The sequence below is a fragment of the Acartia tonsa genome, chromosome 1, assembly GCF_053477335.1.
Source record: "Acartia tonsa isolate MP-2025a chromosome 1, ASM5347733v1, whole genome shotgun sequence".
Taxonomy (NCBI): domain Eukaryota; kingdom Metazoa; phylum Arthropoda; class Copepoda; order Calanoida; family Acartiidae; genus Acartia; species Acartia tonsa.
Genome location: NC_137260.1, coordinates 18,161,068 through 18,187,581, shown reverse-complemented (window position 1 = coordinate 18,187,581; position 26,514 = coordinate 18,161,068). Strand labels below are relative to the sequence as shown.

The 26,514-nt window shown below is 32.8% G+C and overlaps 1 protein-coding gene across 6 annotated transcripts in view; it reads left to right on the top strand.

Annotated features, from left to right (window-relative positions):
• The window catches only part of Tomosyn (syntaxin-binding protein tomosyn), a 111,904-nt gene that overhangs the window by 55,147 nt on the left and 30,243 nt on the right, over positions 1–26,514 (top strand). For all 6 annotated transcript variants that reach the window (XR_013877649.1, XR_013877653.1, XR_013877652.1 and 3 more), the window contains 10 exons: positions 118–159; positions 1,384–1,485; positions 2,180–2,253; positions 18,194–18,311; positions 21,017–21,109; positions 21,911–21,995; positions 23,516–23,730; positions 23,992–24,066; positions 24,542–24,635; positions 25,374–25,426. Coding sequence is in view for 3 of the 6 variants with exons in the window: in XM_080153991.1 (XP_080010117.1) it covers positions 118–159; positions 1,384–1,485; positions 2,180–2,253; positions 18,194–18,311; positions 21,017–21,109; positions 21,911–21,995; positions 23,516–23,730; positions 23,992–24,066; positions 24,542–24,635; positions 25,374–25,426 (951 nt within the window). In the remaining 3 variants the exon portion in view is untranslated. The remainder of the gene's footprint in view (positions 1–117; positions 160–1,383; positions 1,486–2,179; positions 2,254–18,193; positions 18,312–21,016; positions 21,110–21,910; positions 21,996–23,515; positions 23,731–23,991; positions 24,067–24,541; positions 24,636–25,373; positions 25,427–26,514) is intronic.

The following is a 26,514-nucleotide window of genomic DNA, read 5'->3' as shown; positions in this document are numbered from 1 at the left end:
CAAATGTATGTATATTTTAATAAGAATTTGGAAAGTAATTCTTAACATGACTTGTGCTTTTTATAATTGCGTGCGTACAGCGTGTATTTGTGAATGTAATGTTGGTGAATAATACAGAAGAAAGGCGAGAACTCGGCCAAAATGTCACCTATTGATAAGGTCAGTTTCATAGAATAATCACTTTAGATAGTCAGTAGGTATAAGTTAGTTTACAAAGAATAATTAGGTGTCAGCAGGTATCTAGATATATAGAAATATTCCAAGTTCAGTTTCATAGAACAATCGCTTTCTGCAGGCAGCTAGACAGATAGATTTAAATGTACAGAAGTCCTGTGCATAAAAGATCATTTTAGTTAGCCAATAATTACATAGACAGACATACATATAGATAATAGGTAAATGTTTTCTATACTAAAGTTTCATAGCTAAAATTTTGATAGAAAATGCGCCTCTTACTTTATTAGATCATTTCAATAGAATTTAGATTTTTAATGGGCAGGCATAGAAAAGAATACTCTTAGGTATAAAAATGAATTTTCATGGAATAAAAGGTATAGACAATCAGTAGGTATAGACTATCTAATATTGTCTCATGGAAAAATAGTAATAGAGGTACATGCAAGTATATGGTCAAAAACGAATCATACGTGGTCTTTTTCTTCTCAATCTTGGCCTTCTAAACCATATTATTCCAAGTATTGTACAAACTTTTAATTTCCTTTTTACTTTCAAAACTTTTGTTAGGATTTGTTTGGTATTTTTGACAGATCTTACACAAAAATATTAATATAAGATGTATGTTATTATTAAGTTAAATTAAAGTTTTTATTAATTTAGAAAATAACATTTTTTGATAACAAGAAGAATATTTTTTTTCTTTGCATTTGAACCTAAGTAGTCATGGGGAAGGACGAGACATTTTATATATCTATCCGGACAATCTCAAGCTATATGTTCAAACACATTTTGACTTAACACGCTGTCTCATGGGAGCTCCTTATTATTACCTTACTCTCGCCAAGTATAGCAGGTATTCTAAATTAGGTCACCGTAATAAATAACGCTCTCCGCATAGGAGATTACTTTTGTAAAATAAAACTGAGTATCTAAACTGCTCAATATTCCTCTGTCTTACTCAACCAGAGGGAAGTTGCGTGAATGTATTCCAACATTAAGCTGCTGCGCTACTAAAAAAATTAATCCAAAATTAAAAGTCAGTTCAGTTATCAGTAATACCCATATTTAAAATTTCAGTTAGTTATAGCCCTCTACTATCTTTCACACACAGTAAATGAGATAGACACCCCCCCCCCATCGTTAAGTGTTAAGCGGAAAGTTTATATAAATTCGATCTATTAGTTTTTTCAAATCTGTATTTTGTAGGTGGAATGGGTTGTGAGTAGAGATGGAGACAGTTATTTTATATTTTCTGGTGGCCTTCCAGAGGATATCACAGGCACACAACCAAGTATTACAGTCATGCAGGTAAAACAATGTACAATACTAGCGGCTTTGCCCCTAGCCTCTATAGGATTGATTAACCCATTTTTTTTATATTTTAGATTTAAAAACAAGAAGAAAAAAAATTGGGAAGGAGGGGTAGTCGACCCCCCTTTTATAATTTTAGTTTAAAAATAAATTTTTTTTTGGGGTAGTAATTTCCTTTTTTTTGAGGGGGGGGGGGTGGGGTGTCTCACCCTCAAAAAAGATAGCTTAAAACCATTACAGGACCTGTAGGTATATTGCCTGAATAAGCCCAATCGGTTCAGTGGTTACTGAGATCTTAAGCTTCAGACAGACATCTTTCTACTTTATATTATAGATACATGGATATTATGACAGGGGAAAGATTGCAGACAATTTAGTTTGCTGTTTCCCCTGTCATTTATTGGTCAATTCGTTCATCCAGTAGGACTGTAGATTATATTAGTTCCTAAGTTTTGTACACTCATTCGTTGGCTTAAAAACTTTGGGGAGTTTTAATTAATTATAAAATAGTTGCACAAACAAGGAGTGTTTAAAAACTTAAAGAGGTTAATTTTGTTTTTCACAATTTGAGGGTTATATTAATTTATCGTCTATTGTCTTATACCTTAAGAAGTTAAGATATCTGAGTACGATAGAGAACCCACTAGCCCTCCCTCCCCCCCAAAAAAATATGTAAAATTTGTTTGTTTAGGGAAAAAATGTTACCGTTTTGGAGATGGAGTTTTGTGTTCTGGATTTCATTCTTATTACAGATAGTGTTTATAGGTAAGTACATTATTTATAAATGTTTCTGCGAAGTTTGAATCATGGACTTTATGATGTTTTCTCCTCAAAGTGCCCTTTCTTCTTATTTAAAAAAAACTGAAAATAAATAAGGGTAGTTTTTGTTCATTCATTACTTTAGGACAGGTTAAAGCACTGAAGGTGCGTCATATGAAAAAAAAACTAATACCGCCACCCTCATTTTACTTTTAATTAATATGATAATGGAGTATATTGCAAATTTGATTTTTTTAAATGTACCAATCAAGAAATAACACGGGGAGGTATCAGCACACATCCTGTTACTTTCATATAAGGATCAAATGAAAAATTTGTTTTTTTTATGAATCTGATATTCCAGTATGCTTTAATATTATAGCTGAAGTAAAATATTTATTTTGTATAATATTTCATCAATGTTTACATTATTATTATTGCGATGTTTAGCACTAAGTAGGTATACAATATAGATAATCAATTCAAATAAATAACATAGATAGTAATTATGTTGCGACCACTGGAAAATCCCTATTTTTTCATATTTTTTTCGTGTTTGAATAATTAATTGTCCTAATTTAAAAGTAACATTATGTCTGTAGCGCGCGAAGGATCTTGTTTCTTGCTAATCACTGATCCTTTACGCTGAAGCTAATGAGTTGTGTCGGAATTCGGAGCTCCGATTAGCTCAATTTCGACTTACTTAATTGATAAGAATCTAACCAATCAAAAACAAGAAAAATGATCTAGAAGATTTTACTTTATTTATTAATGCAAAGCCTTTAGACCGAAAATCTTAACAGAATACAATTATTAGTTAAATCATAATAAGTAAATTAATTGTGTTATGTTTGTCTAAATAATACTAATTGTAGAATCACTTCGGTCCATATTTTAAACAAGCAAGGCAACTCACATAATAATGTCATATTATATACACATAAAAAAGGGATATATGCGATTTAAACCCGTTTGCGTGCCAAGACAAGTTGAATTGTTTATATTCATAGTGAACAACCCAACCCCAACCCCCCTCATTTTTATGTATATATCTAGTTTTTTCGAAATTCCAGGGAAGCTATGGGAACTAATGAGTTAGCTTGAGCTCTTTTGAACCTTATTTATTTTTGTATAATATAATTAAAACTAAATTCATCCCAAGACATAAAAATAGATAGCCTAAAACTATCCCGGGACCTACGTAAAAACCTTCTTGAAATTGATAACTCAGTCGGTTCAGTAGTTATAGAAATATTAAGCTTCAGACATAATAATCTTGCTATTTTATATGATATGATATCACTATAACGTTTATGCACAATTAGGTGTTAAGGGGCAATGAAAAGGACTTATACTGGTAAAAAAATTTTCTGGTGCTCTATCCAAATAAGACAAAAAATCAGTTTTATGAAATAAATAAAATATTAAAAATTTAATTTATACATAATGTTTAAAATATTGAAATTAAAAAAGTAAAATATTTAGTTTAAAGGTGAAGGGGGGGGGGGTGGATGTGCCACTTATTGTAACCAGACAAAAAAAATGTTACATCGCTTGATTTATCATAGCAGATACTTTGCTGACTTACAATGTTAAACTGTAAAACAAAACTTTGGCGAATCGGCCATTGTCGCCCAAAATCCGCCATTTCCCACCGAACGTTTTAAGTGACACATACCCCCCCCCCCACACCGTCTTTTGTAAGAAAGGATTACTTCTGTATTAGTGTCTCTAATGTTTTCTAATCCTCTAAACTACTTTACTGGCTTTTTATTAACACAATGTAAATATATTTTGAAAATAGCAAAATTATACCTATTTAAGATTTAATTTTAAAGTTCATAAAAAAAACATAAAAGAATTTGTAAAATTGAACATAACAATAGGTGATGAATATACGTTGATATTATGACAGGAGAAAAAGTGTCGTTAATTTAGGTTGTAATTTCCCCTTGCTTTCATTGGACGGGCCGTTTATCCAGTAGGAGGGATAGTTATGGGGTAAATGAGGGGGGTGGGGGAGATCCTTATTTTAGCCTGCTACATATATCACTTTATTATAGAACATGAAAATCTTGGAAGTTTTATATGAGCACCAGTTTAAATCTCATATTACCCTCCTTCAAAATATATTTGAGAGCTATTTCTATGTTTAATTATATAATTGTTCTTAAATTACAAAAAAGGACAATATTAAAAGCCAAGCTTTACAAATCAGACAGTTGGTCAGCACTCAATATAGAATAAAATACTTATTGTCCTTGGAATCGCTGAATAGGTTAAGAAAATCAAGGTAAACCTAAAATTTGGACATTAGCGTAAAATATAAACGCTTTGGCTTTGGTGTATTAACAGGTGCAATTATTTACATATTCAATTTGGACTTTGAAAAAGATCTTGTAATAGTTGGTCATAGTAATTTATCTGCTCTTGTTTCTTGATGATTATTTTATTTTCCTTCAATTTAAAAAGAAGATTTTTTAAATATAAAAAAAAATTGAAATACGGAGAAAAATACAAAATAATTAGTCTAAATGTTCATTTTTGTCAAATATCTTAAATTAAATACAATTGTATTTCGTTAAGTAATTGTTAAAAAAAGGCAAATTTTTTTATTTTGTAAGTGAAGAACAATATATTTTTTAGGGCCGCCCCACTGCAGGTCAAGAAGTTGTTCTTAATTTGGTTTGTTAATGAGAGTGAAAGGGAATAAAAAAAAACTTGCTTTAAAAACCAAAAATTGAATAAATTTCACCTCTTCTTCTATAGCAACCAGTCTGTAATATCTTCTAAATGGCTAGGCCAACTAGGCCGTGCATTGAAGGAAAGCTTTGTCAATGTCATATGAAAGCATTTTATTAAAGAGAAAACCCCTAGAAGATAGGGAAGAATCTGCTAACAGCACAATAAAGATTGTACTGACAAAAATATTTGTACAATGTATTCTGTTTACATAGTAGTGTTGTGTGCAGTTCTATTTTCAAAGAAATACAGGATGGGAGAGGCCAGTGGCAGATGAAATTTCTTGTCTAAATGGATATTATGACATGGGAAAAATTGTCGTCATTATAGGTTGCTAACATAGAAGTCATTTTTTGGTCATTACTGTCTAGTAGGAGGGGAGAAAATGGGTAAAGGGAGTAGATGGGGGGGTATCATTATTTTGGCCCGCTGCGAGTTTCTCTTTATTAAAGAACATGAAAATAAGAAATCCATTCTTGTCTACTCCTCCCAATACATTTTTAAGTTTTCAAAGGCAGAATTTGCCAATGTAACCAGTTTATTGGGAGTATCAATGAGAGAAAGGAGAACATTAACAAAAAAAATCTAAAAACTACCATTTGACGGAAAGGTTGAAAGAAATGGCTTAAGTATTTCCAGGGATCTAACAGGATAAAACAATGGCCGATAAATTCCCAATGAAGATACCCAAAATTACCGCTTCTGTTGATTACAATTATTGGTTAATAAATAAAAAATTTTCCTCCTTTTTCGTATCTCTGAATCCCGGCCCTGATTATGTTTAATTACCAGTGTACTGTACGTACATTATAAGTATATTCTTTAAAAATCTAGGATAGGGACAATTCAGGGACTTAAAGGGATAAGACAATGGCTGATAAATTAATGTAAAACCCCGATAATGATGTACAAAATTACCCCTTCTGTAGATTAAAATTTGTGTTTGAAACGTTTGAACACTCAACTTAATGAATCAAACAATCAAAATTCACTGAAGTCCCCAAAGTTTTGAAGCCAACGAATATGAAAACTTTATTATAAAACCTTAGGGAATAGTGTAATAAACAGCCTATTGTCCCCTCTCTGGGGACATGATAGCAGATGAATAATCTCATCCCTTATAATAAATCAGAACTCCACACTAACCAATAACATAAAAGAATTAGAAGTAATAAAGATAAAAAAACAGTTGACCATAAATCTATAAATAAATCTTACCAAAAACTTGTAAGCTTATCAATTCTTTAATATTTAGCTTAAAATTGTTGGGTAGTGGGGAGGGGGACAACAAATTCTAAATAAATGTTGACCTTATTCTCCCCAACTCCTCAATTGATTTATATTCTAACAAATTAAGAGTTTTACTTTTAAAAATTTTAAGAAAAACTAATTTATCTGCCATGCACTATCCAAATAGTATACTAGAATCTGAGTTATGTTATGCATATTATTCTTTACACATATTTTATGAGCAACAACAAAAATAAACTTTCATTTCCTGTACATCAAGTACAAAAAAAGGATTTTCTTTGTAAAAACAAACAACAAAACTTTTACATTCAACCCAAAATAGAAGAAATGAAAGGTCCTAAACTGACTCAAGATATTATTGGTTTTTTAAATAATTTTGATTTAACAAGTTTCTATTAGGAAAGCTTTTTTTCTAGTTCTTATTTTATTGTATTTTTAAAATTTATAATATTGTGTGTACTATCACTTTCAACAAATATTTTGCTATTACCATAGTTTGGAATTCCTTATGAACAATCTTTTCTAAAGTAAAGTAATTGTCATTCTACTACTTTTTCACAAAGAAAAGATATATACAAAAAAATTTAAATAAATAGATTAATAGTTAGATTAAATAGCTACTTTGAGATTTAACATAGATTTTATTTCTTACAAGACTAGCATTTTTTTGAATACATTTATTTGTAAGAAAAAGATAATATTTTGTACTTAGGTATTATCTTAGGTATAATCTTAATTATCTAAATATTCGGTAATTGTAAGGAACTAAAATAAAATAATCACAAGTCCAAAACAATCAAAGGAATAAATGTTAGATCCATTTTTCCATCCCTGTAAAGACCACAAAAAATGGTCTAAATTTAAATTATTCCAACCTTTTTTAAAACTTTTTCTTAAAATTAAATGTCAGGTTCACATTTTTTTCCAGTAAAATATTAAAATTTTTAAGGTGAAAAAATGCTGTGTACATTAGATGTGTCCATTTTTGTATAAGATTTTTTTAATTATACAAAAAAAAATATGAAAAGATTAATAATATTTGAAAATTGGTCGGATGATTTGTGATCTTTAAATTTTATTTGAATGATTTTTACAAGAAAATAAAAATACCAGGATATTACAGCTCGGTTAACACATGATTTTCTAAAGAAGTTTTTTTTAACAATAGATATGAGATGGTTTTACTTTCCTAATTCCAAAAACTTCTGCAGTCAAGTACAAAAATATATAAAATATTGAACTGGTCTAATGTGTAGGTAGTGTATATGTGTGTCTGGAATACCTTTACCTAGTGTACATTTTATCATACACAACAGTACATGAATGTTTTTCTTTGTATTGGGAGGGATACCTAGTGTATGTACATTTTATCATACACAACAGTACATCAATGTATTTCTTTGTATTGGGAGGGATATTTTAGATTTATTTTTAATCCTTTTTTTTTTTTAAATGTCTAAATGAAATTTTATTTAAACTTCTTATAGTTTTAGCTTTTAATTTTTAGAAAATGTTTTCTAGACGTTGTATAGGCTTTATGTGATCACAAACGTTTTAATAAACAGAAATTTTACATTTGGTAATCATTTACAAAATCAAAACTAGCTACCCTGAAACACACTTTTCTATTCTTGTATCTGACTTTGATATTTTAAATTAAGTTTGTATTTTGTAGCCAGCTGAGCTCAACAAAGGGGGATGTGGAAAATAACCATTTGGGCAGGGGGGGGGGGTTTACTCGAGAACCCTTAGAGCTAGAGGGAGCTAATTTTGGATTTAAGCTTCTATGGGGCCAAAGTTACTTTTAAAATTATCGTCGACCCCCCACCCCCCCCCAAATTTTTTTTTTTTGGGGGGGGGGTAAAAATTTTTTTTATTGCATTTCTCGCCGAATTAGGCAATTTGAAATCATTTAAGACCATGTTATTTTTTTCAAAAATTTTTCGCCTTACAAGCAACCCTGCGGGGGGACTTAGTCATTTTTTTCAAATTCTCGTTGAAGGTATATCTTAAATACAGTATGCTACTCTCTTAGTTTTAAAGATAATTGGATGAAATCTTTTTGATTGTGTCACTAATTACCCCAAGTTTTGGTATCTTTAAAAAAAACGGCGGCGGTGTCACTAATTACCCCAAGTTTTGGTATCTTTAAAAAAAAACGGCGGCGGGACCGCCGCTCCCGCCGTCCGCCGCCGTTTTCCGCCGCCACCAAAAAAGAAATTTTTTATTGCATTTCTCGCCGAATTAGGCAATTTGGAATCATTTGAGACCATGTTATTTTTTCAAAAATTTTTCCCCTAACAAGCAACCCTGCGGGGGGGACTTAGTCATTTTTTTCAAATTCTCGTTTATGAAGGTATATCTTAAATACTGTATGCTACTCTCTTAGTTTTAAAGATAATTGGATGAAATCTTTTTGATTGTGTCACTAATTACCCCAAGTTTTGATTCAGTTATGTTTAAAAAAGTATTATTTAAAAAAATCAGGTTGATATCTTTAAAAATAAGCTCAGAACTCATATTTTTAGCGTTTGGGGGGTTTTTGTGCTCCACAAGCCCTAAGAAGGAAAGTCCCAAAATGAATCTGTAATGGTTCGTTGATTCAGTTATGTTAAAAAAGTATTATTTAAAAAAAATCAGGTTGATATCTTTAAAAATAAGTTCAGAACTCATATTTTTAGCGTTTGGGGGGTTTTTGTGCTCCACAAGCCCTAAGAAGGAAAGTGCCGAAATCAATTTTCAAAGTTTTATGTGTACATCCAGTCGTATAAGAGAGCCTACAAAAAGAATTAGGTTGATAACTATAAAAATAAGCCCACACGGCCTTCCCAAACTTTTATACTGAATTTCATTTCCTATAACTGTACAAACTCCCCCCCCCCCCTTACCCCAAGTACTAAAGTTTGGGAGGGCTGTATGGGTTTGTTTTTAGAGTTATCAACCTAATTCTTTTAGTGAGCTCTCTTATATGACTGGATCTACAGTACACATAAAACTTTGAAAATTGAATTTTGGGACTTTCCCTCTAGGGGCTAGTGGAGCAAAAGACCCCCCCAAACACTAAAAATTTAAGTTCTGAGCTTATTTTTAGAGATATTGAGATTATTTTTTTTTCGGAATTTGGAATCATTTGAGACCATGTTATTTTTTTCAAAATTTTTTCGCCTTTTCGTTTATGAAGGTATATCTTAAATACTGTATGCTACTCTCTTAGTTTTAAAGATAATTGGATGAAATCTTTTTGATTGTGTCACTAATTACCCCAAGTTTTGATTCAGTTATGTTTAAAAAAGTATTATTTAAAAAAATCAGGTTGATATCTTTAAAAATAAGCTCAGAACTCATATTTTTAGCGTTTGGGGGGTTTTTGTGCTCCACAAGCCCTAAGAAGGAAAGTCCCAAAATGAATCTGTAATGGTTCGTTGATTCAGTTATGTTTAAAAAGTATTATTTTAAAAAAATCAGGTTGATATCTTTAAAAATAAGCTCAGAACTCATATTTTTAGCGTTTGGGGGGTTTTTGTGCTCCACAAGCCCTAAGAAGGAAAGTGCCGAAATTCAATTTTCAAAGTTTTATGTGTACATCCAGTCGTATAAGAGAGCCTACAAAAAGAATTAGGTTGATAACTATAAAAATAAGCCCACACGGCCTTCCCAAACTTTTATACTGAATTTCATTTCCTATAACTGTACAAACTTCCCCCCCCCCCCCCCTTACCCCAAGTACTAAAGTTTGGGAGGGCTGTGTGGGTTTGTTTTTAGAGTTATCAACCTAATTCTTTTTGTGAGCTCTCTTATATGACTGGATCTACACATAAAACTTTGAAAATTGAATTTTGGGACTTTCCCTCTAGGGGCTAGTGGAGCAAAAGACCCCCCCAAACACTAAAAATTTAAGTTCTGAGCTTATTTTTAGAGATATTGAGATTATTTTTTTTTTGGAATTTGGAATCATTTGAGACCATGTTATTTTTTTCAAAAATTTTTCGCCTTACAAGCAACCCTGCGGGGGGACTTAGTCATTTTTTTCAAATTCTCGTTTATGAAGGTATATCTTAAATACAATATGCTACTCTCTTAGTTTTAAAGATAATTGGATGAAATCTTTTTGATTGTGTCACTAATTACCCCAAGTTTTGGTATCTTTAAAAAAAAACGGCGGCGGGACCGCCGCTCCCGCCGTTTTCCGCCGCCACCAAAAAAGAAATTTTTTATTGCATTTCTCGCCGAATTAAGCAATTTGGAATCATTTGAGACCATGTTATTTTTTCAAAAATTTTTCCCCTAACAAGCAACCCTGCGGGGGGGACTTAGTCATTTTTTTCAAATTCTCGTTTATGAAGGTATATCTTAAATACTGTATGCTACTCTCTTAGTTTTAAAGATAATTGGATGAAATCTTTTTGATTGTGTCACTAATTACCCCAAGTTTTGATTCAGTTATGTTAAAAAAGTATTATTTAAAAAAATCAAGTGTTTGGGGGGGTCTTTTGCTCCACTAGCCCCTAGAGGGAAAGTCCCAAAATTCAATTTTCAAAGTTTTATGTGTAGATCCAGTCATATAAGAGAGCTCACAAAAAGAATTAGGTTGATAACTCTAAAAACAAACCCACACGGCCCTCCCAAACTTTAGTACTTGGGGTAAGGGGGGGGGGGGGAAGTTTGTACAGTTATAGGAAATGAAATTCAGTATAAAAGTTTGGGAAGGCCGTGTGGGCTTATTTTTATAGTTATCAACCTAATTCTTTTTGTAGGCTCTCTTATACGACTGGATGTACACATAAAACTTTGAAAATTGAATTTCGGCACTTTCCTTCTTAGGGCTTGTGGAGCACAAAAACCCCCCAAACGCTAAAAATATGAGTTCTGATCTTATTTTTAAAGATATCAACCTGATTTTTTTTAAATAATACTTTTTTAACATAACTGAATCAACGAACCATTACAGATTCATTTTGGGACTTTCCTTCTTAGGGCTTGTGGAGCACAAAAACCCCCCAAACGCTAAAAATATGAGTTCTGAGCTTATTTTTAAAGATATCAACCTGATTTTTTTAAATAATACTTTTTTAAACATAACTGAATCAAAACTTGGGGTAATTAGTGACACAATCAAAAAGATTTCATCCAATTATCTTTAAAACTAAGAGAGTAGCATACAGTATTTAAGATATACCTTCATAAACGAGAATTTGAAAAAAATGACTAAGTCCCCCCCGCAGGGTTGCTTGTTAGGGGAAAAATTTTTGAAAAAATAACATGGTCTCAAATGATTCTTTTTTAAAGTTAGTATGTTTTTCAACCTATTTTTAAAAAAATTACACTATTCTAAGACATGAAGATATATTTCGATTTTAGCAATCATTTTCAATTCATTTTGTCTAAAAAATATAGGCATGAGACATTAGATAACAGCAAATATGATCAAAGATATTAAACATACATTTATATAGAACAATGTCACAAATTATTTTGAATCTTAGGTATCACCATAAAATACAGATGACTACTGATAAAGTTTGAAATAAAAGATTAAAACATTAGTTTTTTAAAAGGAGGAGTAGGGAATAATTCTTGGCCTTGTTTGAGTTATGGGGCGGGGCATAGTTTTTATTAGAGGAATTTTTTTGATGGTTAGGAAATAGGCGGAGTTTTGGATGGTGAGTTTGGTTGAAGGCGGAGACAGAAAAAAACCTGGGAGGAGACAAAAAGTGGGAGGAGTGGGGGGGGTTATGAAAAGGTTGTGGATTTATCTTTGTCCTTGGTTGTCTATGGGTGGAGATTTGGATTTTGAAATCTGTTAAAAAAATGGGTGGAGTTATTCCTGAGATGGGAAAAATTTTAATCTTTATGATATCCTGCTTTGTTTAGGTTTTAGGATGAAGGAAGAATTGGTGTTCTTTTGAATTAACCAAAAAAGTGAAAAAATGTGTACATTTTTTTGATAAAACATGAAATGAAAACTACATGGTATAAAATGTTGACTTATTTGAGAGTTTTGGAAGTATAATTTGATGATGCAAACAATTGATTTGAGTTAAAAGATAACCTGAATATCAAAGAAGCTTAATCCTTTGAAATGTTAACTGTGTTTTAAAAGTTTTTTTTATAAAAATTTGCAAATGCACACAGTTAATTTGAGTTTAAAGAAATGTTCAGAAATAAAATACTTTTTACAAACTAAATGATGAGGGTTTTTTAGTAGATCTCTGAAACTGCAAACAAATGTTATGTGTTGAAAAAGAAATTTGTTGGAAAGATGGGTCTTGTTTGAAAACAGGATTTTTTTGTTTGATTGATGATTGAATGTTTGTTGGGTGAAGCAAATTACACAATTTTATTGAGAGCAGAATCAAAAGACCTAATCAAAAGTTTTTCCCTAGCTAGGCGTATCCAGGGGTCTGTGCTTCTTATTTTCTCTATTGGGACAATTTCCAAGTCCTGTAGATTGTGTCCTTGGGCCTTGAAATGACTTCCAACTGTAGTTGATCCAGTGCTGATTGTGTGGCTGTGCTCGTTAAAACGGCTGGAGATCATTCTACTTGTTTGGCCCACATACTGAGGTCTCCTAACTGCACAGGATCCACTGTTTTTCCTACAAGTAATAAGATATATAACGTTTTTACTAGTACAGTCTAGAGTGCTTAAAATAGGGAAGATTTCATTGGTTTTAGTGTTTATGACACTTTTACAAAACCGGGGGGAATTGTGACACATTTTACAATTTCTACCACAGTGGGAAAATCCATTTTTAACCCTGCTTGACCTTCTCTCTGTAATTACTGGTGGGAGTTGTGCCTTAATTAAAAAATCCCGTAGATTTTTAGGTCTGGACCAGCAAATCATTGGTGGATCTGGAAAGGTTCTTTTGAGGTGTGGATTCTGTATCATGACTTTCCAAAACCTAAACAAGATATTAGAAATATTGGGTAGTCTGGGATCAAATTGAAGTGAGAGTACAACTCTCTTTACCGGATTTTTTTCGGTTTTTATCAATGCTGTTGCTCTGGGTAGATTACTGACCTTTTCAAAAGCTTTAACTATGAAGTTTTGTTTGTAACCTCTTCCTAACAGTTTTTCTTGTAATATGTCCAGGTGTGCTAAAAAGTCTAAATTGTCAGAGCAGATTCGTTTGAGTCTTAGAGCTAAAGAGTAGGGAATGTTTTGGGTGATGTGACCAGGGTGACAGCTTGATGGCAAGAGATATGTACATTTCTTGCCAGGTTTTGTAAAAAGGGATGTCTTAATAAATCCTTGTTCAGTTATGGAAATTACAGTATCCAAAAATTCAACTTTTTTACTCTGAAAATCATAAGAGGCTTTAAATTTGATCAGGGGATGTATGTTGTTTATATGTTCTAAAAAATTTAAAAGTTCTACTTCAGATCCAGTCCACAGCATAATGCAGTCATCTATGAACCGTCTGTACCATGCTGGGGCTTGGCCTCTCCAAGTTCTAAGCATTCTACCTTCTATAACAGACATAAAAATATTAGCAAATGTGGGGGCAACCCTGGTTCCCATTGCCACTGATTCCAAATTGCCTAATTCGGCGAGAAATGCAATAAAAAATTTCTTTTTTGGTGGCGGCGGAAAACGGCGGCGGACGGCGGGAGCGGCGGTCCCGCCGCCGTTTTTTTTTAAAGATACCAAAACTTGGGGTAATTAGTGACACAATCAAAAAGATTTCATCCAATTATCTTTAAAACTAAGAGAGTAGCATATTGTATTTAAGATATACCTTCATAAACGAGAATTTGAAAAAAATGACTAAGTCCCCCCGCAGGGTTGCTTGTAAGGCGAAAAATTTTTGAAAAAAATAACATGGTCTCAAATGATTCCAAATTCCGAAAAAAAAATAATCTCAATATCTCTAAAAATAAGCTCAGAACTTAAATTTTTAGTGTTTGGGGGGTTTTTGTGCTCCACAAGCCCTAAGAAGGAAAGTGCCGAAATTCAATTTTCAAAGTTTTATGTGTACATCCAGTCGTATAAGAGAGCCTACAAAAAGAATTAGGTTGATAACTATAAAAATAAGCCCACACGGCCTTCCCAAACTTTTATACTGAATTTCATTTCCTAGCAACCCTGCGGGGGGACTTAGTCATTTTTTTCAAATTCTCGTTTATGAAGGTATATCTTAAATACAATATGCTACTCTCTTAGTTTTAAAGATAATTGGATGAAATCTTTTTGATTGTGTCACTAATTACCCCAAGTTTTGGTATCTTTAAAAAAAAACGGCGGCGGGACCGCCGCTCCCGCCGTCCGCCGCCGTTTTCCGCCGCCACCAAAAAAGAAATTTTTTATTGCATTTCTCGCCGAATTAGGCAATTTGGAATCATTTGAGACCATGTTATTTTTTCAAAAATTTTTCCCCTAACAAGCAACCCTGCGGGGGGGACTTAGTCATTTTTTTCAAATTCTCGTTTATGAAGGTATATCTTAAATACTGTATGCTACTCTCTTAGTTTTAAAGATAATTGGATGAAATCTTTTTGATTGTGTCACTAATTACCCCAAGTTTTGATTCAGTTATGTTTAAAAAAGTATTATTTAAAAAAATCAGGTTGATATCTTTAAAAATAAGCTCAGAACTCATATTTTTAGCGTTTGGGGGGTTTTTGTGCTCCACAAGCCCTAAGAAGGAAAGTCCCAAAATGAATCTGTAATGGTTCGTTGATTCAGTTATGTTAAAAAAGTATTATTTAAAAAAAATCAGGTTGATATCTTTAAAAATAAGATCAGAACTCATATTTTTAGCGTTTGGGGGGTTTTTGTGCTCCACAAGCCCTAAGAAGGAAAGTGCCGAAATTCAATTTTCAAAGTTTTATGTGTACATCCAGTCGTATAAGAGAGCCTACAAAAAGAATTAGGTTGATAACTATAAAAATAAGCCCACACGGCCTTCCCAAACTTTTATACTGAATTTCATTTCCTATAACTGTACAAACTTCCCCCCCCCCCTTACCCCAAGTACTAAAGTTTGGGAGGGCCGTGTGGGTTTGTTTTTAGAGTTATCAACCTAATTCTTTTTGTGAGCTCTCTTATATGACTGGATCTACACATAAAACTTTGAAAATTGAATTTTGGGACTTTCCCTCTAGGGGCTAGTGGAGCAAAAGACCCCCCCAAACACTTGATTTTTTTAAATAATACTTTTTTAACATAACTGAATCAAAACTTGGGGTAATTAGTGACACAATCAAAAAGATTTCATCCAATTATCTTTAAAACTAAGAGAGTAGCATACAGTATTTAAGATATACCTTCATAAACGAGAATTTGAAAAAAATGACTAAGTCCCCCCCGCAGGGTTGCTTGTTAGGGGAAAAATTTTTGAAAAAATAACATGGTCTCAAATGATTCCAAATTGCTTAATTCGGCGAGAAATGCAATAAAAAATTTCTTTTTTGGTGGCGGCGGAAAACGGCGGGAGCGGCGGTCCCGCCGCCGTTTTTTTTTAAAGATACCAAAACTTGGGGTAATTAGTGACACAATCATAAAGATTTCATCCAATTATCTTTAAAACTAAGAGAGTAGCATATTGTATTTAAGATATACCTTCATAAACGAGAATTTGAAAAAAATGACTAAGTCCCCCCGCAGGGTTGCTTGTAAGGCGAAAAATTTTTGAAAAAAATAACATGGTCTCAAATGATTCCAAATTCCAAAAAAAAAATAATCTCAATATCTCTAAAAATAAGCTCAGAACTTAAATTTTTAGTGTTTGGGGGGGTCTTTTGCTCCACTAGCCCCTAGAGGGAAAGTCCCAAAATTCAATTTTCAAAGTTTTATGTGTAGATCCAGTCATATAAGAGAGCTCACAAAAAGAATTAGGTTGATAACTCTAAAAACAAACCCACACAGCCCTCCCAAACTTTAGTACTTGGGGTAAGGGGGGGGGGAAGTTTGTACAGTTATAGGAAATGAAATTCAGTATAAAAGTTTGGGAAGGCCGTGTGGGCTTATTTTTATAGTTATCAACCTAATTCTTTTTGTAGGCTCTCTTATACGACTGGATGTACACATAAAACTTTGAAGATTGAATTTCGGCACTTTCCTTCTTAGGGCTTGTGGAGCACAAAAACCCCCCAAACGCTAAAAATATGAGTTCTGAGCTTATTTTTAAAGATATCAACCTGATTTTTTTTAAATAATACTTTTTTAACATAACTGAATCAACGAACCATTACAGATTCATTTTGGGACTTTCCTTCTTAGGGCTTGTGGAGCACAAAAACCCCCCAAACGCTAAAAATATGAGTTCTGAGCTTATTTTTAAAGATATCAACCTGATTTTTTTAAATAATACTTTTTTAAACATAACTGAATCAAAACTTGGGGTAATTAGTGACACAATCAAAAAGATTTCATCCAATTATCTTTAAAACTAAGAGAGTAGCATACAGTATTTAAGATATACCTTCATAAACGAGAATTTGAAAAAAATGACTAAGTCCCCCCCGCAGGGTTGCTTGTTAGGGGAAAATTTTTTGAAAAAATAACATGGTCTCAAATGATTCCAAATTGCCTAATTCGGCGAGAAATGCAATAAAAAATTTCTTTTTTGGTGGCGGCGGAAAACGACGGCGGGAGCGGCGGTCCCGCCGCCGTTTTTTTTTAAAGATACCAAAACTTGGGGTAATTAGTGACACAATCAAAAAGATTTCATCCAATTATCTTTAAAACTAAGAGAGTAGCATACTGTATTTAAGATATACCTTCATAAACGAGAATTTGAAAAAAATGACTAAGTCCCCCCCGCAGGGTTGCTTGTTAGGGGAAAAATTTTTGAAAAAATAACATGGTCTCAAATGATTCCAAATTGCCTAATTCGGCGAGAAATGCAATAAAAAATTTCTTTTTTGGTGGCGGCGGAAAACGGCGGCGGACGGCGGGAGCTTGTAAGGCGAAAAATTTTTGAAAAAAATAACATGGTCTCAAATGATTCCAAATTCCAAAAAAAAAATAATCTCAATATCTCTAAAAATAAGCTCAGAACTTAAATTTTTAGTGTTTGGGGGGGTCTTTTGCTCCACTAGCCCCTAGAGGGAAAGTCCCAAAATTCAATTTTCAAAGTTTTATGTGTAGATCCAGTCATATAAGAGAGCTCACAAAAAGAATTAGGTTGATAACTCTAAAAACAAACCCACACAGCCCTCCCAAACTTTAGTACTTGGGGTAAGGGGGGGGGAAGTTTGTACAGTTATAGGAAATGAAATTCAGTATAAAAGTTTGGGAAGGCCGTGTGGGCTTGTTAGGGGAAAAATTTTTGAAAAAATAACATGGTCTCAAATGATTCCAAATTGCCTAATTCGGCGAGAAATGCAATAAAAAATTTCTTTTTTGGTGGCGGCGGAAAACGGCGGCGGACGGCGGGAGCGGCGGTCCCGCCGCCGTTTTTTTTTAAAGATACCAAAACTTGGGGTAATTAGTGACACAATCAAAAAGATTTCATCCAATTATCTTTAAAACTAAGAGAGTAGCATACTGTATTTAAGATATACCTTCAACGAGAATTTGAAAAAAATGACCCCGCGCAGGGTTGCTTGTAAGGCGAAAAATTTTTGAAAAAAATAACATGGTCTTAAATGATTTCAAATTGCCTAATTCGGCGAGAAATGCAATAAAAAAAATTTTTACCCCCCCCCCAAAAAAAAAAAAATTTGGGGGGGGGGTGGGGGGTCGACGATAATTTTAAAAGTAACTTTGGCCCCATAGAAGCTTAAATCCAAAATTAGCTCCCTCTAGCTCTAAGGGTTCTCGAGTAAACCCCCCCCCCCTGCCCAAATGGTTATTTTCCACATCCCCCTTTAATATACTTATTTAAATTCTATTGCAGGTTTTAAAATTTTTTTGGTTTTCAATTATTTTCGTGCATACCTAACTTAGAACTATAACCTTAACGATCTGATATGAAAAACTTCACTTATACACAAATTTTGTTTAGGTCCGAGCAGTCAAATCCAGAATGTGTGATTGTTCTTCTGAGTAATGATCTAGTCGCCATTGACCTGAAATCCACAGGTCTACCCAGCTATGAAAACCCCTATGCTATGGATTTCCAGGTAATTATTTTATGTCTTATTTTTATATGTAGTCTTTTATTTTTAAATGTCGTCTTTTATTCTTAAATGTCGCCCTTCTATTTTATTATGTCGACATGTATTTTTAAATATCGTCTTTTTATTCACATTGTAACGGGTTTTAAAATTAATATTCCTAAAATTATTTCAGTCCAAAAATAGTGATCCTATAACAATTATCTTACTACTTACCTACTTATTTTATTTGTACATTTTGTGTTTAACCTAAAAGTTTGTGTAATGTTCATTTTGCATGAACAATTAAAAATTGCAGTCAATTGGATAAAATTAGAATGTAATTGATACAATTCACTTACCTACTTGTTAATTTGATGGTTATCAGGGAGTTAGGGAACATTACAAACGAATTTATATTAATTCTCTAATATACCCTACATTTTGTAGACTACTAAATGCAGAATTTAACAAATAATATTTGATAAAAGAATATTTTACCGGCTTTTGTCTTTTTCCACTATTCATAGGGATCTAAAGGGATAAGACAATGATATAAAGTGATGATTTGCTAAATTACTCTTTCTGTAGATTACAATTATTGGTTGAAACGTTTGGACACTCAACTTAATGAACCAACCAATCAAAATTAATAACGTTCCACGCAACTTCCCCTGGTTGTGTTAGAAAGAGATTATTGAGTAAGTTTGGATACTCAATAGTCAAGTACATAATATCAGTACTACCCTTATCCCAAGCTCCTCTGCGGAAAGCGTCATTCATGACGATGACTTAATTTGGGACACCTGCCATACTCGGCGAGGGTGAGGTAATAATGAGTAGCTTTCGTGAGATAGCGGGTCAAGTCATAATGTGCTTGAACGTGGAGCTTGATAGCCCTAGTGGCTATACAAAAGTGTCTCAGCCTACTCCATGACTACTTAGGCCCAAACCCTAAGAAACTATGGCTAATCAATCAATCAATTAATAACGTTCCGAAGGTTGTTCAGCCAAGGAATAAGAAATCGTTATTAAAAAAACTTTGAGTAATAAACAGCCAGTGTTCCCTCCCTCCCTGACTATTCCTAGATTAGTATGGAGTGTTCTAGTTTAATTAGTTGTCAATAGTTTATTTACTTCATTCAGCTATATTCATTAAGTTTAAGGAACAAGGACTATCAGGTGTGTAATTAGCGCAGCTAAGTTGATGATAGTTTACTCGCTTTTTTAGTTTATCTAGAAAGAGACATTTGTTATGACATGTATTATTTTTAACGTCAGACACATTTCAAAGTAAAAAATACAAATTGAGTTTTTACAGAAAAATCCAAAAAGATTTATTAGTTTTGTTCTCTTTTCAACTTTTATTCCAAATAACTATTCATAGAATGTTATAAATGATTTTTAAAAATAATAAACCTAATATATTTCATTATATGGTTTCTCTTTTTAATTTTTAAAGGGGGAGGGCGGATGTGCCACTTTTTGAAACCAAAAGTAAAACTGCATGATCTCAACCCATAAAAGAGTTACAGCTCTAAAATTCAGCACAGCAGTTGCTTATGTGGAGAAGAATATGGAACTGTGAAGAAACGGCGGCGGAACCGCCGCTCCCGCCGAAAACCGCCGTTTCCCGCCGAATTTTTTTTTGCCTTTTTTGCCAAATTAGACAATTCTAAATAATCTGAGATAAACTTTTTTTTCTCATAAAAATTTCCCTTATATTTTCACGTGACACTTGTAATATTTCGAACATGTCAATATTAAAAAAAAATTGCCAGTGTAAAATCTTACAAGTGTCAAGTGAAAATATAAGCGAAATTTTTATGAGAAAATTAAAGTTTATCACAGATGATTGAAAATTGTCTATTCTGGCGAGAAAAGGCCAAAAAAAATTCGGCGGGAAACGGCGGTTTTCACAGTTCCATATTCTTCTCCACATAAGGAACTGCTGTGCTGAATTTTAGAGCTGTAACTCTTCTATCGGTTGAGATCATGCAGTTTTACTTTTGGTTTCAAAAAGTGGCACATCTCCCCCCCCCCCCTTTGTTTTAATTTGCGGCAAAGCTGAACCATAGCAACTACCATGTAAATTGTCGGAATGATTTTTTTTTTATGACTGCGACAGAATGTTTTTATGCTTCTGAGGTTTTTGTTTGTAACATTTAAATGCAATATTTACATTGAATAATTGTACTTTTTAAAATAATTTTAAAAGAATAAACTCAAGGCAGGAAATTTCTTATTAAAATTAAAATTCTCTTTGAATTCGAAAATACTTTAGTTAAATGTATGTTTGAGATTGTCGTTTTAAATTTTTTATTCATTAGTGGGAAAGTTGGATGAAAAATCCTTTTTTAAAACAAAATAGATACAGTTCTGATGTTTTAATTTTGGTATTTCTATTTCAACAAAAAGATTTTTAAAATATATCAAATGCTTTGCATATGTCAAACTAACATGAAATATTATTTTCTTCATCACATAACATAATATAATATTTATCATCAATAACTATGCAAAAAAAATCAAAAGATTCTATGATAAAAGATACTTTTACCATAATTAACACTGACATACATTATGACCAAGCTAATATTGCTTGATTCAAGGAATACTGAAGAATGTTAAATTATAGAATTTTGATATATTTATGATCAATAGTAGATAAAAGCATAGATTGAAACATTTTTATAGCCAATTCTATACATTCATGCCTTTGATAATTTCAGGAAAGTGCTGTGACCTCATGTGAATATATTGTAAACTGTCCTCCAGAAATTATCCCAGCCCTGTACTCACTTGGATGTAGAGGGAAAGCACAGGTAAGATATTCCTGTTATAAAAGTAATAGGTTGTTTTTCTGTCGGTGTGGTGTAGTGAAGAATCTCGCTAACCGCTGAACTGGTATAGTTCTCAATTACAGTGGCGCTCCTAATTGGTCAAGGAAAGGTTGATAACTACTTAATGGTAGTGTAACTTCATCCTCCTAAGAGAAATCGCTAGGATTTGACGCTGGTGACTCTTACTGATTTTGGGGCTTAATCTCAAAAAAAATATCCCTAAACCAACCCAAGGCATATATCTTTAAAAAGTTCAGTATTATAGTTATATATTAGTTTTTTGATTTAATGCTATTGGCAAGGAGGCCTACATACCTTTTATATCCTGTAATATAAAGTAGTAGGTAAGGTTTTTTTTTAAAGAAGATTAAGATCTCGGAAATTGCTGGTGCGAAAAGAATTTTTTGGGGAAGCTTAAAAATTTCGGATGGTTAAAGATTTTTTTTCTCGACTTCAAAACCTTCTCCCGGAGGCTAGGGGAGAAGCAACTATTTGTAGGTAATACATAATAAACAATGACGATAAAAATGAGTTCCATTAATTAGGGTGGCTTAATATGGAACACCTGCCAAAACTCTAGGCCAGGATCAGCGGGTCAGCTTGTAATGTATCATAGAATACACCCAGCTGTGCGCGAAGCTTACCAATCTAGGATTGGCCAAAGGATTCTCACCTCAAATCTCCTCGTGCATCTGAATCCTAACTTCAGAGAATCAAGGCTACATACATACGATAAAAAAAATTTTTTGATTGAAGAATAACGTCAACATTTGATTATTTTAGGCTGGCTGGTCAATGCGAGAATGGCCAATTTCTGGTGGTGTAGACAAGGGGAAGGATGCATGTACAAGTCAATTTGAATTACTAGGTAGGTTTCTTAATACACACAGATTGGCATTGTCCCTAAATCACCCTGTTGAGCATTAAACTCCCTATCTCGGGTTTTTTACTTTACGGTTAGGTTAAATTGGGTACTGGATTGCCCTGCATGGTTAGGGCACCGCAGGTTTAGGCCTTGCAAGGGTAAGGCATATAACAAATGACTAGCCCCTTCCTCTTAATTTTCAATTTATTTCAAAAATAAGGTTGGCAGGGGTTTCAGTGTTCTTTTGGCACTTTGTGAGAAAGCATAAGAAATTCGGTGAAGAAAATATACTTATTTAGTTGCATAACAAAAGGAATATAGGCATTGATGTGCAAAGTGGCTATGTAGGTAAGTATTTAAAATCACAAAGTCATCAAGATGAAAGGGCTCCCAATAGTTGCAAGATAGTTATAGGCAATTTCCACCAAGATTTTTAAGCGCCACCCATGGTGCAGCTACTCCATAACCCATAAGGAAAAAGGATAAGAGGATGAATACTCACCCCTTTTTCATGGTAAAATACTACTTCCCCATCCCTAAACTTAGAAGCAGACGAAAATCAAAAACCGCCCAGGGCTTTTTGTAAGTCAATCATAAATAATAATGTGAATAAAAAGAAAAGCGATATTTAGCAAACAGCCGTGGGCGGTCAGAATCAGCTGAATGTTCATTATGAAAAAAATTTCCCCCTTTTTAGAAATAGAAGGATTCATCTTTCATGAACAAATTTTTTTAAATAAAAATAAAATTCTATGTAATTTTTAATTAAAACATTAAAACGAAAATATCTAATCTAATATTCTTGCCCTAAATATGGAAATAGTAAAAAGTAAAAAAATATTTTTTAAAATAATTTTTAATCCTCCCATTTGAAAAGTAGTGGAATAGCAATAAATTTTAGCGCGGCAACAGCGCTAAGTAGGCCTCTAGGCCCACTGCCTATTTTCGTCTTCTAGTTGCTTCGATTCCTCTCTTTTATTTTTTTCTCTATGCCATAACCTAACGTTTGCCTGACCACTGGCGACAATTACGCAGTCAACCATTACTTACACAAGTACATTTTAAGTTTTAGTGTGCCCTTGCTTGATGTAAAGTTTTTAAGATTTTCAAGTATTTAATAAATAAGGGGGGGGGGGAGTTAAAAGCTCGATGAGCACTTAATGGAAAGCACCAAAACAAAATTTCAGAAGGATAGGAATAAGTGCACAACCTTCAATTTATAATATTTCCAAGTTAAGTTTAACCACTCTGTTTAAACTTTCCCTTGAATAATTAAATACCTATTCAATATAATAACCATAATAGATGAGGACTTCAGATTGCCAATTTTAATATTGAATATTGAATATTGCATATTTTATTTTACTGCATTGAATAACATTATGTTTGAACATAAAGATAATATTTGTATGAGACACAGTAACAACAAATTAGCAAAAAGAACAATAAACTGTAATAGCTGTGTTCCGGTTAGTGTTATCATCCATGTTTTTAATATGTTTTAAAGTATATTATTTCTTTAGTTACCGGACATGCGGACGGATCAGTACGCTTCTGGGACACCAGCACCAACTGTATGCAAGCGCTATGCCGCGTCAGAACTCAAAAACTGTTCGAAAAGAATAAATCCGGGAAAGTAGAGGGCGGCCCCGCGACGGAAGACGACCCTTATGCAATTACCGGGATCACACTGTCGCCAGACTGTAAAAGCCTTCTCTTGGCCGGTCAATCTGCACAGGTAAGTCAATGGTTTGGAAAGCTGTTTAAGTACCCATTCAAGTCACTTGAGCTTGCTATGATCTAAGGTTTATCAATGTAAACTAAATAAAAACAGGATAGAACACAATAGTGGCAAAAAGCTATGAGACTGAATGTTTTCAGAAGAAATAATAAGACTTATAACAGACTCTTTTTTTTAACTCAACCATTACGTAATACTTAACTACTTATTATTGTTTCTTCTTTATTATTAACAATCGTAAAGATATTATTTATTTAGGTCATGTTGTTCAAGCTGTTAAAGAAGGACACTGTTGGTGAAGTGGCTTGTCTGGAAATTCCAATTATTTATGAGGTACATTTTACTTTTTACTCATAGATTTAATTATTGACTATTTTTGGAATGGCTAGGTAATATCTTTTCTCTTATTCATTCGAAACCGATTAATATCCTTTGGATTAGAACCGTTTCTCATCCATATGAAAAAACTAAGTCTATCATCGTATTGTTTTCAGTTTTCTACGAATATAAAATTGTACAATCATTTGATTAAAACCAGTTTTTTTAGTTATCTCGGGGCTAAAAAAACTGGTTTTAATCTTATATTTTTTATTTTATATCTGCGGAAAGTTGTTTATAATACGATGCGAGAAATAACTATTTTAATTTTAGTTTTTACAATTTTGTCTTTTGAAATTGTAATCTTGAGGGAAGATCTTTAATAGTGTCACTGGCATAAAAGTAAATAATTTAGTAAATACTAAGGACTTTGATGTACTTCCACACACATTGCCATTTTTATTTTATTGATGATTGATTGATTGTATAGGTATCTGCAGAGCGGAATACCGAAGCATCTCCTAATTGTGAATTTCCCGCCAAACCTCCTCTCAGCGTGGCCTCCCAATCTGCCTCTTATTCAGGTATGAATACCGCGCTATGCACTTCTTACATCGTAACTTTATACTCTCTATATGTAAACCTTACTTATTTTGTCACAATACAATCACGCAACCTCCCCGTGGTTGTGTAAGAAGGAAGATTATTGAGTAAGTTTGAATACTCAACAGTCTCGTATATTATAATATATTATATGTAATGTCAGTACCACCTTATTCGTCATTCATTACAGTGACTTTATTTGGAACACCTGCCAGGCTGCCATACTCGACGAGGGTGGTGTAATAATTGGGAGCTATTATGAGATAGCGAGTCATGTCATAATGTGCTTGAACATGGAGCTTGAGCTGGCCCTAGTGGCTCAAAAAAAGTGGCTCAGATAACTTTATGATAACCTAGGTCCATACCTCAAGAAAACAATGTGTAATCAATCAACCAACCTTACATCCAGTGTAAACGCGCGTATTAAAATCAATAACAATGTCATGTAATAGAATCAATGTCATGTACTAGTCTCATAAGTAAAAAAAACGTGGAAAAAAACTATGTTTTCACATAATGACGTCACTGAGAAAGTTAAAGCTCAGGATAAAACAATAAAGTTCAGTGATTACGACATGAATGTCTGTTTTATCCCATTAACCCTGTATTTAATGGTTTACAAACAATATTTAAGTAGTACTTGTAGTACATTTAAGACAGCTTTCGGGTTTATTCCAAAATATCTAAAGAAAATATATTAAATTCGATACTTTTTTTAGGCGAAGGTTTTGAATTCGAAAAGAAGAAAATAGAGTATTATGTTCCAATTAAGGTAATAAAGTTAATATTTCATTTCTTGGTAGTTGCATTCTTATTGTAAGATCATAAAATAGAAAAAAATTCTTCGTCTTAAAACTGGTTAAATAAGTCGTAAGGTCGTAAAAGTAAGGACGCAGGCACCATGTTTATTTTTTCATTTTTACCCCCCACCCCCAAAATAAAAAGCTTTTACATTCCTTGCATAAGATTAATTTTTAAATTTTTTATAGTCTTACCGACTTATATTTTATTTTTGCATTACATATTTCATATATTTTCCGCCTCTAGTACCGGCTAAGAGAATGATTGACTTTAAATTACAATGATTTCACAGTTTTCACGAAAAAATTAAAAAATGGTTAAAATATAAACTTTCCATGTTTTGCACTCTTCTTTGTTCTGTCAAATGTTTTATACATATGTCAAAGTTACAAAAATAAACTTTTTCTGCTGACTATTCAGTTTCTTGAGTAAGTTGTTATTATTAACCTTTCTATAAAAAGTTCATTAAGATTGAAACTAGGATAATAAAATCAATAAATATCGTTGCTTAATTGCATTTACTCAAAATAGCACCATTAATTTAAGAATTTTCTGTATTTTAACAAACTACGTATTAAATATGTTAAGCCGTAAAGTGAAAAGTGTCAGAATAAGCCAAAATATTTGGGAAAAAGTTGTGTATATAATTTTTATTTGTTATTGAATTAATATTCGTCTTAACCGTTCTAAATAAAATGGTTTGATATAAATTGCTACAGAACTTAAACAATGTTTTTGCGTTTCTATATTTATCCTTATACTAAAGTAACAAGATGTTTGTCTGTGTGTCTGTGTTTACCGAAGGATCTCGCTAACCGCTGAACCGATCAGGTTCTCCTTAACAGGTAGATTCTCATATGTCCTGGGAAGGTTTTTAACTATTTTGGGGGAGGGTACTACCACCCTCCCAAAAGAAATGACAAAAAATTGAAAATTTTCTGAAAATCTGGGAGACTTCAACGTCAAATAAGGTGGTATCGTACATAAAAAATTAATTTTAACAAACAAAAACATTTAAAGTGCCACTAGAGGCCTCTAGGGGCGTAGCCGCTAGTTCTT